This window comes from Cebus imitator, unplaced genomic scaffold (assembly GCF_001604975.1).
Source record: "Cebus imitator isolate Cc_AM_T3 unplaced genomic scaffold, Cebus_imitator-1.0 Scaffold410, whole genome shotgun sequence".
In the NCBI taxonomy this organism is placed as follows: domain Eukaryota; kingdom Metazoa; phylum Chordata; class Mammalia; order Primates; family Cebidae; genus Cebus; species Cebus imitator.
In genome coordinates, this window is record NW_016107725.1 from 1,007,275 (window position 1) to 1,020,781 (window position 13,507).

The window sequence follows — 13,507 nt, forward strand, 5'->3', positions numbered from 1 at the left end:
TGAGGCCGGAGAATTGCTTGAACCCAGGAGGCGGAGGTTGCGGTGAGCCGAGATCGCGCCATTGCACTCCAGCCTGGGCAACAACAGCAAAACTCCGTCTCAAAAAAAAAATAATAATAAATGTCTACTAAGGGAACAAACGAGTTCATTTCATCTTTACAACAATGCTGTGAGGTTAAGTATTGTATTCGCTCCATTTTAAAGATAAGGAAGGCCAGGTGTGGTGGCTCACACCTATAGTCCCAGCACTTTGGGAGGCCGAGGCAGACAGATCACAAGGTCAGGAGTTCGAGACCAGCCTGGCCAACACGGTGAAACCCAATCTCTACTAAAAACACAAAAATTAGCCGGATATACTAGGAAATTATTACAAGCTTAGTTAAGCACAGAAGCTGACATATACACAATTAGCAGGTCTGTAATCGCAGCCACTTGGGAGGCTGAGGCAGGAGAATTGCTTGAACCTGGGAGGCAGAGGTTGCAATGAGCCAAGATTGTGCTACTGCACTCCAGACTGTGTGACAGAGCAAGACTCCGTCTTGAAAAAAAAAATTAAAGATGAAGAAAGCTGAGTCTCAGAAAGGTTAAATAATTTAATGAAGGTCACACAGCTGGTGGGTTACCTGGGAGTTCAACTTGATTCTTTCCCAACCATTATGGTGCCCTTCCCCTCTATTAGGAAAATGTGGTAGGCAGAATGCCCCCCCGCCCCCCATCCCCAGAAGACTTAAGAGGCACCCTCGCCTCCTTCGAATGGGCTGCTGAGAAGCCTCAGTCACTAACTCAGCTGAACCTTCCTTGATCCTAGTCTTAGGCCACTGAGTTTCTGCACAGGGGGTTTGCTGCAAAGTCTACACCCTGAGGAACCTGCCAGTATTTTATAACTTTGCTCAGAGAGCAGGGAGACCAAGCAGAATGTCTGCAGTCTTTCTGGCCTGGGGAGACTCACGGTTGACGTCCCGGGTCGCCACAGCTGTGGAGGACAGAACAAGCAGACAGAGACTCTGGGAGGCAGAGTGAGGATGCGTTAGGACAGATGGCTTTGTGGCCAGGCGGGAGCGCCCCGCGGCTAGAACAGTGCATGGCGGGCACGGAGGAAGCTGAGCCGCGGGTTTGGCAGCCCTCACCTGTTATGATGACTTCATCTCCGTCCAGCAGAAACTTCCTGGTCTGTCCGTTCCCCAGCTCTATGGGCTTCGTTCCCCTCCACGACAGTTCCAACATGGAGCCGAAGCTTTCTGGTTCCTTCATCACAGGAAGGGGAAGAAGGGGTGGCATGAATGTATGCCTTGGCTCTGGCATGGACCCTGCTCAGCAAGACCTGAGAGTCCCAAGCAGCAGCAGAGGGACCGCATGCCCCTCAGAGACCCTGCCTCGGCCTTGGTGGGTTGCTGCAGAGGTACCCTCGAGACTTGGAACTCTGCCTGTTCTTCCTGCGGGGACAGCCCGTTCTTCCTTCACTAGTGACATCGCTTGTTTAGGAATCAGGGAATCTCCGATCAGAGTGCCCAGTGCCTCCTGCAGTGCCCACCCCACCCCCGCTCTGGAGGCTGCAGTTTGCCCAGACCCCATGATCCTTAATACCCGCCTGCCAGGAAGCCTCAGCTTTGGGAACAACAGGGCTCGGCCAGGCCCCCTGGGGAGTGACAGACACATCTCTGAAGGTTCTGCGACTCCTGCAGACTTACAGGGGGACGGGTGGGTGGGAAGGGGCACAGCCGCACGGCCACCTCACCCTGGGAGGGTACAGTGTGAGATGGTGACAACCAAGACACAAAGGCCATCTCCTGACTCCTCCCCATGTGTCACTGCAATGCTCCCCTATGGAGGCACAGACCCAGGCTTCCGCTCTCACACTGTCTCTTTAGGTTTGAATTTGGATGAGAAGCCCCTCCTGCACCCAGAGAGGAAGGTTATGAGGAAGACAGAGTTGTGAGCCATGGCCACCTCGGGCCTGAAATCCCTTCTTGAGGGTGAGCTGAGGGCCCTCGGGGCTGTGTGGGGAGTAGGCATGCTCTGTGTGGGCAGCCCTCAGTGCAACTGGGTACTCACCGGCCCGCTGATGGTCCCAGAAGCCAGGAGGTCCCCCGGTCGCAGGTTGCAGCCATTGACAGAGTGGTGAGTGAGCTGCTGCAGCATTGTCCAGTACATGTACTGCGGGCAATGGACACAGGTGGAATGAACAGCTGCAGGCTTGGCCTCAGATCCCGGAGGCAGCTCAGCCCAGCACCCCGGAGGCAGCTCAGCCCGGCACTCCGGAGGTAGCTCAGCCTCGCACCCAGGAGGCAGCTCAGCTTCGCACCCAGGAGGCAACTCAGCCCGGCACCCTGGAGGCAACTCAGCCTCGCATCCAGGAGGCTGCTAGACACAGCCCGCCCTGCTCACGACAGCCTTCCTTAGCCTCTCCCTGGTCCCCAGCTCCCCCAGCCAGGTCTCTTCAGTCCCTGAGAGCAAGAACATGCTGTCCTCCTGGAGAGCTGCCCAGAGGCCTCCCCCAAGCTCTGCCATCTCCCTCACCAGCTCCGACCTCAGCTCTTCGGCTACCTCAAGCCTGCCCGACCACCTCCTCCAGGAAGCATCCCCTCAGGGCTGACCTCGCTGCTCAGTCCCTCAGCCCACAACATGCCCGTGTGTACAACACTCCACTCTGCCCTGGGAACGTCCTCCAGTCCTGCGTGGGGAAGGCCTAAGTCTTCACCACAGCAGAGGCTTCTCATGAGCAAAGACCTCACTCCCATTCTCCCATTCCAGGCCTTGGAATGAACATTGGGCAACGGAGTTGAATGATTCAAACATCGTATCAGGGCAGGCCGAGGAGCAAGGGAGAACTATGGGAGGTCAGGCTGTGGACAGAGGGGACCAAGGCACCACGTGCCCACAGAGACGCTCAGAGGCAAAGCATGCCCACACCTGCCCCAGGCCACAGCTTCTCACATCCACATTCCTACAGCCACATCCCGGCATCGGAAACCCGAGAGATGGATTCTTGCCCACAAGTCCCCGTAAGGAGGCCCCTTTATTTCTTCTTACGAGCCTGAGGAACCCAGATTAATATTACATTAGAAGGGAAACTAGGGGAACTGGGAATACAGTGCTTCGGAGGATATTCAAAAGGTCAGGAAACAAATGAATAATAAACAGATGACCAACATGCCCAGCTCATTAGTCATGAGGGAAATGCAAACCAAAGTCACTATCCCCGGCATGGTTTGAAGGAAAAGGCAAATACCCCCAGAGCTGACGAGGATGCGGAGCAGGCAAAATGCTTACACGCTGCTAGGGGGAGTATATACTGGTATAACCACTTCCGAAAACTGTTTGGAAGTGCTACTAGGTGGAATCCACGTGTACCGTATGACCAGCTGGTCTACTGCTGGACTCAATAGAAATGTGCATATATGTGCACCAAAAGGTGTGTACTAAAATGTTCACGGCAACTCTATGACAGCCAAAAAAATGGAGACAGCCAAATGTCCATCAGCTGTGGCATTGACGTGACTTAAAAAATAAGTCAGTTGTGAATGGGCACGATGGCTCATGCCTATAATCCCAGCACTTTGGGAGGCCGAGGCAGGTGGATCACGAGGTCAAGAGATCGAGACCATCCTGGTCAACAAGGTGATACCCCGTCTTTACTAAAAATACAAAAATTAGCTGGGCATGATGGTGCGTGCCTGTAGTCCCAGCTACTCGGGAGGCTGAGGCAGGAGAATTGCTTGAACCCAGGAGGCGGAGGTTGCAGTGAGCCGAGATCGCACCACTGCACTCCAGTCTGGGCAACAACAGCGAAACTCCGTCTCAAAAAAAAAAAAAAAAAAAGTTGTGGAATATTTATCCAGTGCAACACTATAAGGCAATGAGAAAAATGAGCTATTACTGCAAAGAGCAACAGGGTCGAATCTCACAAATATAACACTAAAACGAGCCAGCCAGAAAAGAATACATGCTACTGTAGGATTCCATTTCTACAAACCTGAAAATTAGAAAAAAAATTAATGTAGGGAAACAGAGGTCAGGAGAGGAGTGACCTTTGCTGGAGGAAGTGAGGAGGTGACCTGGAGGGGCCCAGGGGGCCGCTGAGGTGCTGAAAATTTCCCATTGCTGAGCTGGGTGCTGGCTGCCCAGGCATGTTCATTTTAGGAAAATCCCTCAAGCTGTACGTGTGTAATACGCACTTTTTTAATGTTTGTTTTTTGAAATAGGGTCTGGCTCGGTCATGCATGCTGGAGTTCAGTGGCGTGATCACAGCTCACTGCAGCCTCAACCTCCCGGGCTCAAGCAATCCTCCAGCCTCAGCCTCCCAAGTAGCTGGGACCACAGGTGCATGCTACCATGCCCGGCTGATTTTTTAATTTTTTTGCAGAGACAAGGTCTCTTTATGGTGCCTAGGCTGGTCTCAAACTCCTAGGCTTAAGTGATCCTCCCACCTCGGCCTCCCAAAGTGCTGGGATTACAGTAATGTGTGCATTTTTATCAATGTGTACTATGCTTCAGTTAAAAGTTCACTTAAAAAATAAGTCACTCTCCTCAATACAGCCCCTGGCAGGACAGGATAAACCAGGGACTAGACCTATACAGGAACACCTATTGTCCCCCAAGAATATCACTGGCCATATTTATGCAGCCTCTATCTTGAGAGAACTCTGTGACCTCGTGACCACTCCTGAAGGAGACAGGCCGTGAAAGCTCCAGGCCCATAGGCTGAACCATCATCACATCCCAAAAGGAATGCTCTCCTCCTGTTCCTGCCAGGAAGAAAAGTCTCTCTTCCCCTCAATTCTAAGAAGCAGTCTGATCAGTGTCAAAACTCACCTTAAAATTGGACTTGCATATGGTAGCCGCCTGGCTCATTCCTTCTCCTGTTGGAAAGAGAAGCACTATCAATGAAGACTTAATTCCATTCATCAGGGAGGAAAATAAAAAAAGAATTGTTCTGTGGCTGAAGCTTCCCATTGTCCAACGGGATTTCACTTAAAGTCTGTGAAACAATCAGCTCCTAGGACATCAGAGCCGGGATGTCCAGGGTTGGCCAATACATGCACACGAGGCATCACCTCCTCCTCCCACGCCCACAGCAGGCACCATTAACTGATCACAGCGCACATTTGCTCTGGGTCCAGATGTAGCCTCAGAATCCTTCTTAACACAATGGTCCTGGCACCCACAGATCCACTGGAGATAGCGTGCCATTTGAAGGCTACTTGTGATCTTTGATGGAGGATAACCTCTGTCCCCTCAGGAGCCCTCTGGATAGCTGGGTCATCTGTCCCCCGCCAAGCTCCTCCAGAGATGGGCAGCGTGCCACTTCACAATGTACTAAATGATATTTACTAAACACCTACTACACGCACACAAGGTACCGGGCTGTGCTGTTCCACTTCTGAACAGCACTAAGAAGTAGAAAGCTCCTCCACTTCCTCAAAACCTGGCTTCCTCCCTTGGTCCTAACTTCCCCTCTGAGGTGGCACAGAACAGGTGTGCTCTTCAGCCATGCAAGGTCTGGGTCCCCCAAGGCTGCTCCTCCCCAGACCCTTTCGCCCAGATCCCAACTCAGGACATCAGAACTACACATGTGGGACTACATCTCCGGACACCGCGCTTTCTGGTTAATCTTGTCCCTTCTCCACCAGTGCCCTCCCCGGGTGGGTTCAGCTCTAGGCAGCCAGAAAGAAATATCTAGAATGAAACCAGACAGAAAGTACACTCCAATCACACACTACGGGTGGCAGGAGGCCAGCCCAGAACTCGTGACACTGGGATGAGTCCCAGCCCTGCCATCAGCCAGGTAGGTGGACCGGGTGAATCCTTTTCCTCTCTGAGCCTCAGTTTCCCAACCTGGAAAGTGAAAGAGAGGCCCAGCACAGCTTCTCAGAGGGCCTGGGCAGCCAGTAGGCTGGTAGCCCTCTGTGGAGCGTCCTGCTCCCACGGCGACAGCTCCGTAGTCTGGTAGGGTACTGAGCCTCCTGCCAGGAGCTGCCTCATGAAGGGCTGAGACCCTGGAACTGGCAATGAGACAGACACGGCAGAGCCTGGGATGTGCAGACGGAAGAAAGGGATGGAGATGAAAGGAGGCGTGGCCAGAGGGTGGCTAGGAGGTCTGTGTGTGGCCACAAGGCAAACTCTCCCTACCTGAGGGCCCCCGTGGGACTGGAAAGTGACACCTGACTCTTCCTAGGTGCAGACCCTGCCCTACACCTTTACAGGAATTGACGTTTGGCCCTCACAACGCACCGTGACATCAAGGCCATTATGATCCCATTTCACAGATGACAAATGAGGACACGGACAGGCTGGGCAACTTGCCCAAAGTCCCACAGCTGAGCAGCAGTCACGGCCTGCAGAGCCAGTCTCTTTATCACCAATGCCCTGCGGGGCTGTTCGAGGAGCCGGGCTGAGCAGCCACAGGGAGGGGTGGGCCCTGTCTCTCTCAGGGCTGGCCCAGGGAGGGGATCGGGGGCCTTGTGCTCGAGCTCTGTGTGGCCCCAGGGGCTCAGCCAAGCCTCCTGCGAGCAGACCCACAAGGACAGGCTTTCAAACAGGCAGTCAATGAAATAGACCCTCACAGGAGTGAGGGTCAGCGGGGGTATGTGAGCAGGGGCCAGGCAGCCCCTGGGGAGGCTGGAGAGGGGGTTGACGTGGAAGACGGAGGTCCTGCACTCCCGATCTCAGCCCTATTATTGAGCCTGAGTGAGCGGCCAACACCCTGAGGGCCCAGTGAGGCTCCCAGTGAGCACAAGGGCATCCCCTCCCTTCCTCTTTCCTTTAGAAGAGCCATGCAGTCTCCAGGGCTGTAGCATGTGCCCCCACCCGTGGCAAAGCTCAGGAGCCTTCGGGTCAAGGCACACGGGCACACATGCCCTCAGAGCTCCTGGTCACATCAATCCTCCCATGACATACCTTTCAGGGCAACGGAGAGGTTGATGTCAAATGTGTAGGGCTGGTCATGGCAGAGATACGGCAGGGGCCTGGGGTCCTGGGAGGGCAAAGCACAGCACAGAGGTCACTGGCAGGTGGGCTGAGGTCACCTGGGCTGTGCCCCAGACCAGCCGAGTCCCCAGCAGCACCTGCTCCCCCAGGTAGAGGGTCTGAGACAGCAGGAGCGTTCCCTCTCCAGGGACCCAGCACTGCATCCCTCGATGGCAGTGTGGGGGGGGATCATACTGTGGGGCTCCAGGAAAATCCGCCATGGAAGGGGTATCACCAGGTCAAAGGTCACAGGAGCCTAACCAGAGATGTCCCTAAAAGCCACTCGAAGGGAGATTAAGGGAAGGTGGGCGGCAGATGGGCCGAGATGGGGAACTAAGCGTGGCCTGTGAGGAAAGGCAGGGGCCTGAAAGGGCATCCCAGGGCCCTGGAAGGAAGAGGGGTCACAGCAGAGGCGGGCAGACCCGGCTGTTGCTGGAGCCAGCTCAGGGGGCAGCTTGGATGGCCGGGCCAGAGCGTCTGCCCGTCGGCCAAAAGCAGTGTTTTCCAAAGCATAGTACATGAGTCACAGTGGGATGTGAGATCGTTTTTGGTGATTTTAATAGTTATGAAATGGTACAGCTAGTGAGGCCAGTAGGAATAGAAAGCTCCCTTCTTAATATATTATTAAGTGTTAAACTGGGAGCCACTCTGAAGAAAAACGTTAAGTAAATAATAGTTCAGAAGGGGTAACAGTAGCAATGGTTGGACATAAATGTGTTCGGGAAGACGGGCACGGAGGAAGGGGCAGCCCAGACATCACCGGCCAGGGCAAAGCCCGGTGACCACAGACCCCGAAGAGGGCAGAGGCCTGGAGGACAAGCAGAGAGAGGCTGTGGCCATGCAGCCCTAGGGAGACTAGACAAGCCCACTGCTGGCTACAGAGAAATCAAGTCCTGGGGACTGAAAATGGCCGGCGGTGGGCAGGGGTCCTGAAGCGAGGAGAGAGCAAGGGCCGAGCGTGAAAGCCCCACGGGACGCCGCTGGAACTGGCTTGCAGGGAAAGACCTCAGGTTGTTTGTGGCACAGCAAAGAGGAGATGACCCCAGAGGCCAAGGAGCGTGGGTGCGGGAGCTGTCCCAGGTGGTGGGAGAGGCCCCCAGCACGTGCGTGCGGAGCTGCTCAAGGGAGCACGTGCACATGGCTGGGAGCTCGGCCTGGATCCCCACAGAGAGGTCAGAATTGGAGAGGGGCATCATGGGGACCCAGAGACACTGGAGGACAAGGACAGGTCACATGCCAGAAGCCAAGGGGTGAGGGAATGTCAACAAGAGTGAGGGGCCACAGGAAGTCCACGCTGAAGGGAACACAAGGTCACAGCACTGCTATCGGGTCCCAGGTGACTCTGGCCAGGCGTTGCCAGAGATGGAGTGGGGCAGACTGCCACAGGCTGAGAAGGGAGGACTGAGATGGGGTCAAGGGGTGCTGGGAACCAGAGGCTGCCGGGACGCCCCCGTTGCGGGGCTCCAAACTGTATTCTAAGAGTTGGGCTCCATGCGGCGCCATTTGCACAGAACACGATTTGATGGCACCCTGGAAGGTTGTGCCATGCTGGTTCCTGCATTTGCACAGAACATGATTTGATGGCACCCTGGGAGGTTGTGCCATGCTGGTTCCTGCAAGGACTCTTTCTCCACCCGTTGGTCAGTTCCCCTGGTGTTGGAAGATTCTCAAGGTTACAAAATTCTGTGTTTCCTCCAAGAACCGTGCCAGGGTCGGAGAAACCATAAAGGAGAATGATGCCAGGGCTGCCTGGAGGTAACTGTGGCCAGAAACTGCCCGGCACTCTGCTGTGGGCATGCCGTGGGCACAGAGCTTCCCTCCCGATGCAGGTCTGCATGCCTGGCATGTCCACTCAGTGGGCACACAGCCTCCGAGGCAGCAGGGCTGGATTTGGGGGCTTCCTCAGAGAGTGTGCTTACCTGCTCTGGGTTAGGCACAGCAAAGGGCATGAGAGCATCCATGGGCACCACCCATGGAGAGATGGTGGTCCCAAAACTCTTCCCAAGGAATGGCCCAAGAGGGACATACTCCCACTTCTGAATGTCTCGCGCTACAGAAGAAGGGCAGACGCGGGACTTACAAAGGCTGATCAGGGCCTCTCCCAAGACCCCCCCCGCCCTTGACCAAGGAGCAAAGCACCCAGCACAGCCCTCTCCACAAAGCTCAGCCCAGCCAGGTTGCCCCAGGACCAAGGGGCAAGACCATTCAACACCAAGGACAGAGGTCCTTTGAGGGCACTGTGCCAGGTTACAGCAAAGAGAAGGATGGCCAAATGGCGATCCTTTGCAACACATGGGAGGAAGATGGCACCAAAAGTCCCAGGAAGTGGCAGGAAAGCTCATCCTCAAACTATGAGAGAGACAATTCCTGGAGCTTCCGGTGCCATCTTCCCCCCACGTGCGGCAAAGGGCTGAGAGCTCAGGCTGAGACGTTGGACCGTTTTGCTTCAAATCTTACTTCAACAACTAATTGAAATCTCTCTGTGCCTCAGTTTCTCATCTGTAAAATGGGAATGATAATACGGCACATACCGTGTAGGACCAGTGGGAGGATAGATGTAGGGTGTTAAGCACAGAGCCTGACACGTAAGTGCTCAGTAAATATTAGTTACGGTGTCGGCCATGTCCCTCTCCACTCATGAGGAGATTGGAGCTCGGAGGGAGTTCTTAGAGCTGGAAGTCTGCCTGATACCCAAACCCACGTTCTCAGCCACCGCATCACCTGCCACGTTGGACCAGCGCCACATCTTCAGCTGCTATGAAATTGTCCCAAGTCCCTAGCCTCCTCCCGCTCAACTCCATAGGAGCAGAGGGTCAGTAATTACCACTCCAGTCGTTCATCAGGACCATTCCAAAAATGTGCTCATGGGCCTTGGAAATGGGGATCGGCTCTCCCAATCTGTTTCCAGGGCCTACAAAAAAAGCCTGACATGGGGGAGAGTTCATTAGAATCTGGAGCTGATCAGCTGTCCAGGTCACCTGTCACCTAGAGAGCAAAGGTCAGGTTTTCCACACTCCAGCCATGGACCAGGACAGCCACAGGGGCCTGGCAGGAACCCACTGTGTTTCTAAGTCAGAGGTCAGGTGGCCACCTCAGGAAAGCAGCTTGCCGTGGTGTGCCCTGCTCCCACCCCCGGCCCTCCCTCCAGGTCCCTGAGCTCCACAGCAGCCTCCCCTCCTTCCTTCAGTGTGTCCCAGGCCACTCTGCTCTTTCCTCTTCGCCCATTACAGGCTTTGCCTTTTAAGACCTGACAGCTACGTGGGGCTTGTAAAACTGAAACGATGAAGGTTTGTATTCGTGTCATGAAAAACCAGGCCAGGCACTGTGGCTCGAGTCTGTAACGTCAGCACTTTGGGAGGCTGATGTGGGAGGATTACTTGAGCCTAGGAATTCGAGACCAGCCTGAGCAACACAGTGAGACCCCACCTCTACAAAAAATAAACATAATTAGCCAGGCACCTGTCTGCAGTCCCAGCTACTTGGGACGCTTACGTGGGAGGATTGCTTGCCAGGGAGGTCACGGCTGCATTCCAGCCTAGGTGACAGAGTGAGACCCTGTCTCAAAAAATACAAAATAATAAAAAATACAAATTTTCAAAATGAAAAACCAAAAGACTGCCTCCTTAATGCAGCAAATAGTGCCAGACAGAACACAGCCCACGGCCTCTAACTCCGATCCATCATCCCACGGCCTCTCAGGAAAAACGGCACCAACACGATGCCCATGAACGAACAGACTAGCCAGACACCATTCGAAAGAAGAAACTGGGAACATCTCCTTCAAAAACACATAGACCCAGCCATGACATTTGCAAAACTTAGTCACCATTTTATTTATTCTGTGTCAGTATTTAAACATTGCAAAATTTCCATCAAGATTAAAAAAAAAAGAAAAGAACCCAAAGGCGCTATCTTATGGAGAATCCCATGACCTTCAGTCTGGGTGACCTACTCTCCGTCCCCACCATTTCTCCACATGCTGACTCTCTCTCCCCCTCTCAGCAGGGACCAGCAGAGGTGACACGTCTGCCTGCAGAGTCCTTAGTTCTCCCAGAGAGAAGAGCGTGGCCCCAAACCAGGGCTCAGATGCCCTGCGCTGGTGACTCTCAGCTGGGAGTCCTCCTGAAGTCTCACGTGGCACCCTGGCTAAGGCGGGAGGAGGCAGAGGGAGTGCCCTGCTACCCGCGGGCAATTCGGCAGTGTTCACTCATTTCCCTCCTCTGGACTGAATCCAGAGAAATCACAGGGAAGCCCAGGAGAGGCAGGGAGCTCCAGAGAAGTGGAAGGGCCTTCTAGCCTGCCTCCACCAGCTGGGCCTTCCCACTGCCTCAGCCTGCCTCGGCGGCCCCACGGCAGCTTCCTCTACGCTGTCAGTGACGTGGCACTCAGAGCTCCCTGAGGCGACACCTAACGCTGCAGGTGCTGACTATGGGAAAGCCCCTCCATCTGCCTGTCCGCATTTCCCACAAGGAGCCTGACTCCACCCTTGAGCATCCAACTATCCAGCAGATCCTGAAGACACTGCCAGGCTCCCTCCTCCAGGTCAGCTCCTCCTGCCCATCACTTTCCTCGTCCCCTCAGCTTGGGGCTGCCCAGATTTCAGTGTCCCCTCTGAAAAATAGCCCTGGAGCATGAGGGATCCATGGGTAGTGGGAACGACTGTCCATCTCGACATCCAGGCTGTGATAGAGCACCATGGTTACCAAGGCCGTTGCCACTGGGGGAGGCTCTGTGAAGGGTATTGGGATCTCTGTATCATTTCTCACAACTGCATGTGAGTCTACGATGACCTAAAAATAAAACGTTTGGCTGGGTGCGGTGGCTCACGCCTGTTATCCCAGCACTTTGGGAGGCCAAGGCAGGCGGATCACAAGGTCAAGTGATCGAGACCATCCTGGCCAACATGGTGACACTGCATCTCTACCAAAAATATGAAAATCAGCTGGGTGTGGTGGCGCATGCCTGTAGTCCCAGCTACTTGGGAGGCTGAAGCAGAAGAATTGCTTGAACCCGTGAGGCGGAGGTTGCAGTGAGCCAAGATCGTGTCACTAAACTCCAGCCTGGTGACAAAGCGAGACTCTGTCTCAAAAAATAAATATATAAAAATAAATAAATAAATAAAAAGTTTAATTTAAAAAAGTGTGCAGCCCTAAAGTGACCACAGTTCTGAGGTTGTGTGGGCCCAGCAGTGGGGCTGATACAGTCAATTCATGAACACTGAGCTCACAGGCAGCGGCACTGTTACGCACCTGAATGAAGCTCATTAACACGCGCATTTTCTCCATAAGGCGCATCAGAGTCTTCCTATGGCAGGGACACTGGGTGGCACTTAGCACCACACTTGGAGCCATTATAAACAAACAGCAACACTGCCAGAAAAGCACAGATATGCCAAAAACATGGCACCGAATAGACCACAGAGGGCACGTGTTTACAGCGTGGGCTGACGAGAAGGCTGCCTGACAACTTGTCCAGCCTCAGCTGGGTGTAAGGTGCCCATCAGGCAGCTGAAATTTTTCACTGCTCTGCGCATGTCCACGCGTGCCCACAAAAACTCTGTGAAATTAATCTTGGACCTACAAATAAATGTTAGCAAGTAGGTGAATTCTCAAATACAGAATCTGCAAGTCATGAGGACTGACCGTCCTTGTGATGGCCAGGTGGGGACACAGAGCGGTTGCCGATGTGGCTGAGGAGAGGACTGGGTGGCTCATGGCGCAGGCAGCCACCCCAGGGGGCTCTCCCGCCAGATGTCTGTGGATCCCGCGGCAATAAAATGCCAAGCTCACTTACCATTTCCAGCTCCATGTCCAGGAGCTTGCAGGCACCATATACAGGAGGCTTCGCTGGAATGACAACAGAAAAGAGGCTGCTGTGAGTGGGCCACAGAACTCACCGCGTGGGAACAGAGGGGGACCCCAGCAGGGCCTGGACACTGGGTCACTTACAGTCATCAGGTTGCATCTGTCCCATGGGCCTTCGGATTGGAGTGCCAGACACCACGACGGAGGAGGCACGGCCATGGTAGCCCACTGGTAAGTGCAGCCTGAGAAAGGAAGGCCAGAGAATGCAGGGCATCAGAGGTGTTACATGTTGTCAGTTAACCTTAAAACTTCAACAATTAGAAACAGTTGCCATTTACAGGTGGCTCAAAAATTAAAAGGTACTTACAAGTTTTCATCCATGGAGGAACGGATAAACGAACAGTGGCACGTACATACAGTGGAATATTAGCCTCAAAAAGGAAGGAAATTCTGGGCTGAGCACAGAGGCTCATGCCTGTAATCCCAGCACTTTGGGAGGCCGAGGTGGGCAGATCACCTGAGGTTAGGAGTTCAAGACTAGCCTCACCAACATAGTGAAACCCCTTCTCTACAAAAATACAAAAATTAGCCGGGTATGGTGGCGTGCACCTGTAATCCCAGCTACTCAGGAGACTGAGGCAGGAGAATCACTTGAACCCAGGAGGCAAAGATTGCAGTGAGCCAAGATCACACCATTGCACTCCAGCTTGGGCGACAGAGCGAGACTCCATCTCAAA

The 13,507-nt window shown here is 54.0% G+C and overlaps 1 protein-coding gene across 3 annotated transcripts in view; it reads right to left on the bottom strand.

The window, feature by feature from the left end:
• Window positions 1-13,507, bottom strand: part of FAH (fumarylacetoacetate hydrolase) — a 33,556-nt gene that overhangs the window by 5,633 nt on the left and 14,416 nt on the right. For all 3 annotated transcript variants that reach the window (XM_017509196.2, XM_037731591.1, XM_017509197.2), the window contains exons 6-13: window positions 12,915-13,012; window positions 12,760-12,812; window positions 9,791-9,890; window positions 8,886-9,016; window positions 6,898-6,973; window positions 4,813-4,859; window positions 2,053-2,154; window positions 1,128-1,245 (exon numbers count right to left, since the gene is read on the bottom strand). In XM_017509196.2, the coding sequence (XP_017364685.1) occupies window positions 1,128-1,245; window positions 2,053-2,154; window positions 4,813-4,859; window positions 6,898-6,973; window positions 8,886-9,016; window positions 9,791-9,890; window positions 12,760-12,812; window positions 12,915-13,012 (725 nt within the window). The remainder of the gene's footprint in view (window positions 1-1,127; window positions 1,246-2,052; window positions 2,155-4,812; window positions 4,860-6,897; window positions 6,974-8,885; window positions 9,017-9,790; window positions 9,891-12,759; window positions 12,813-12,914; window positions 13,013-13,507) is intronic.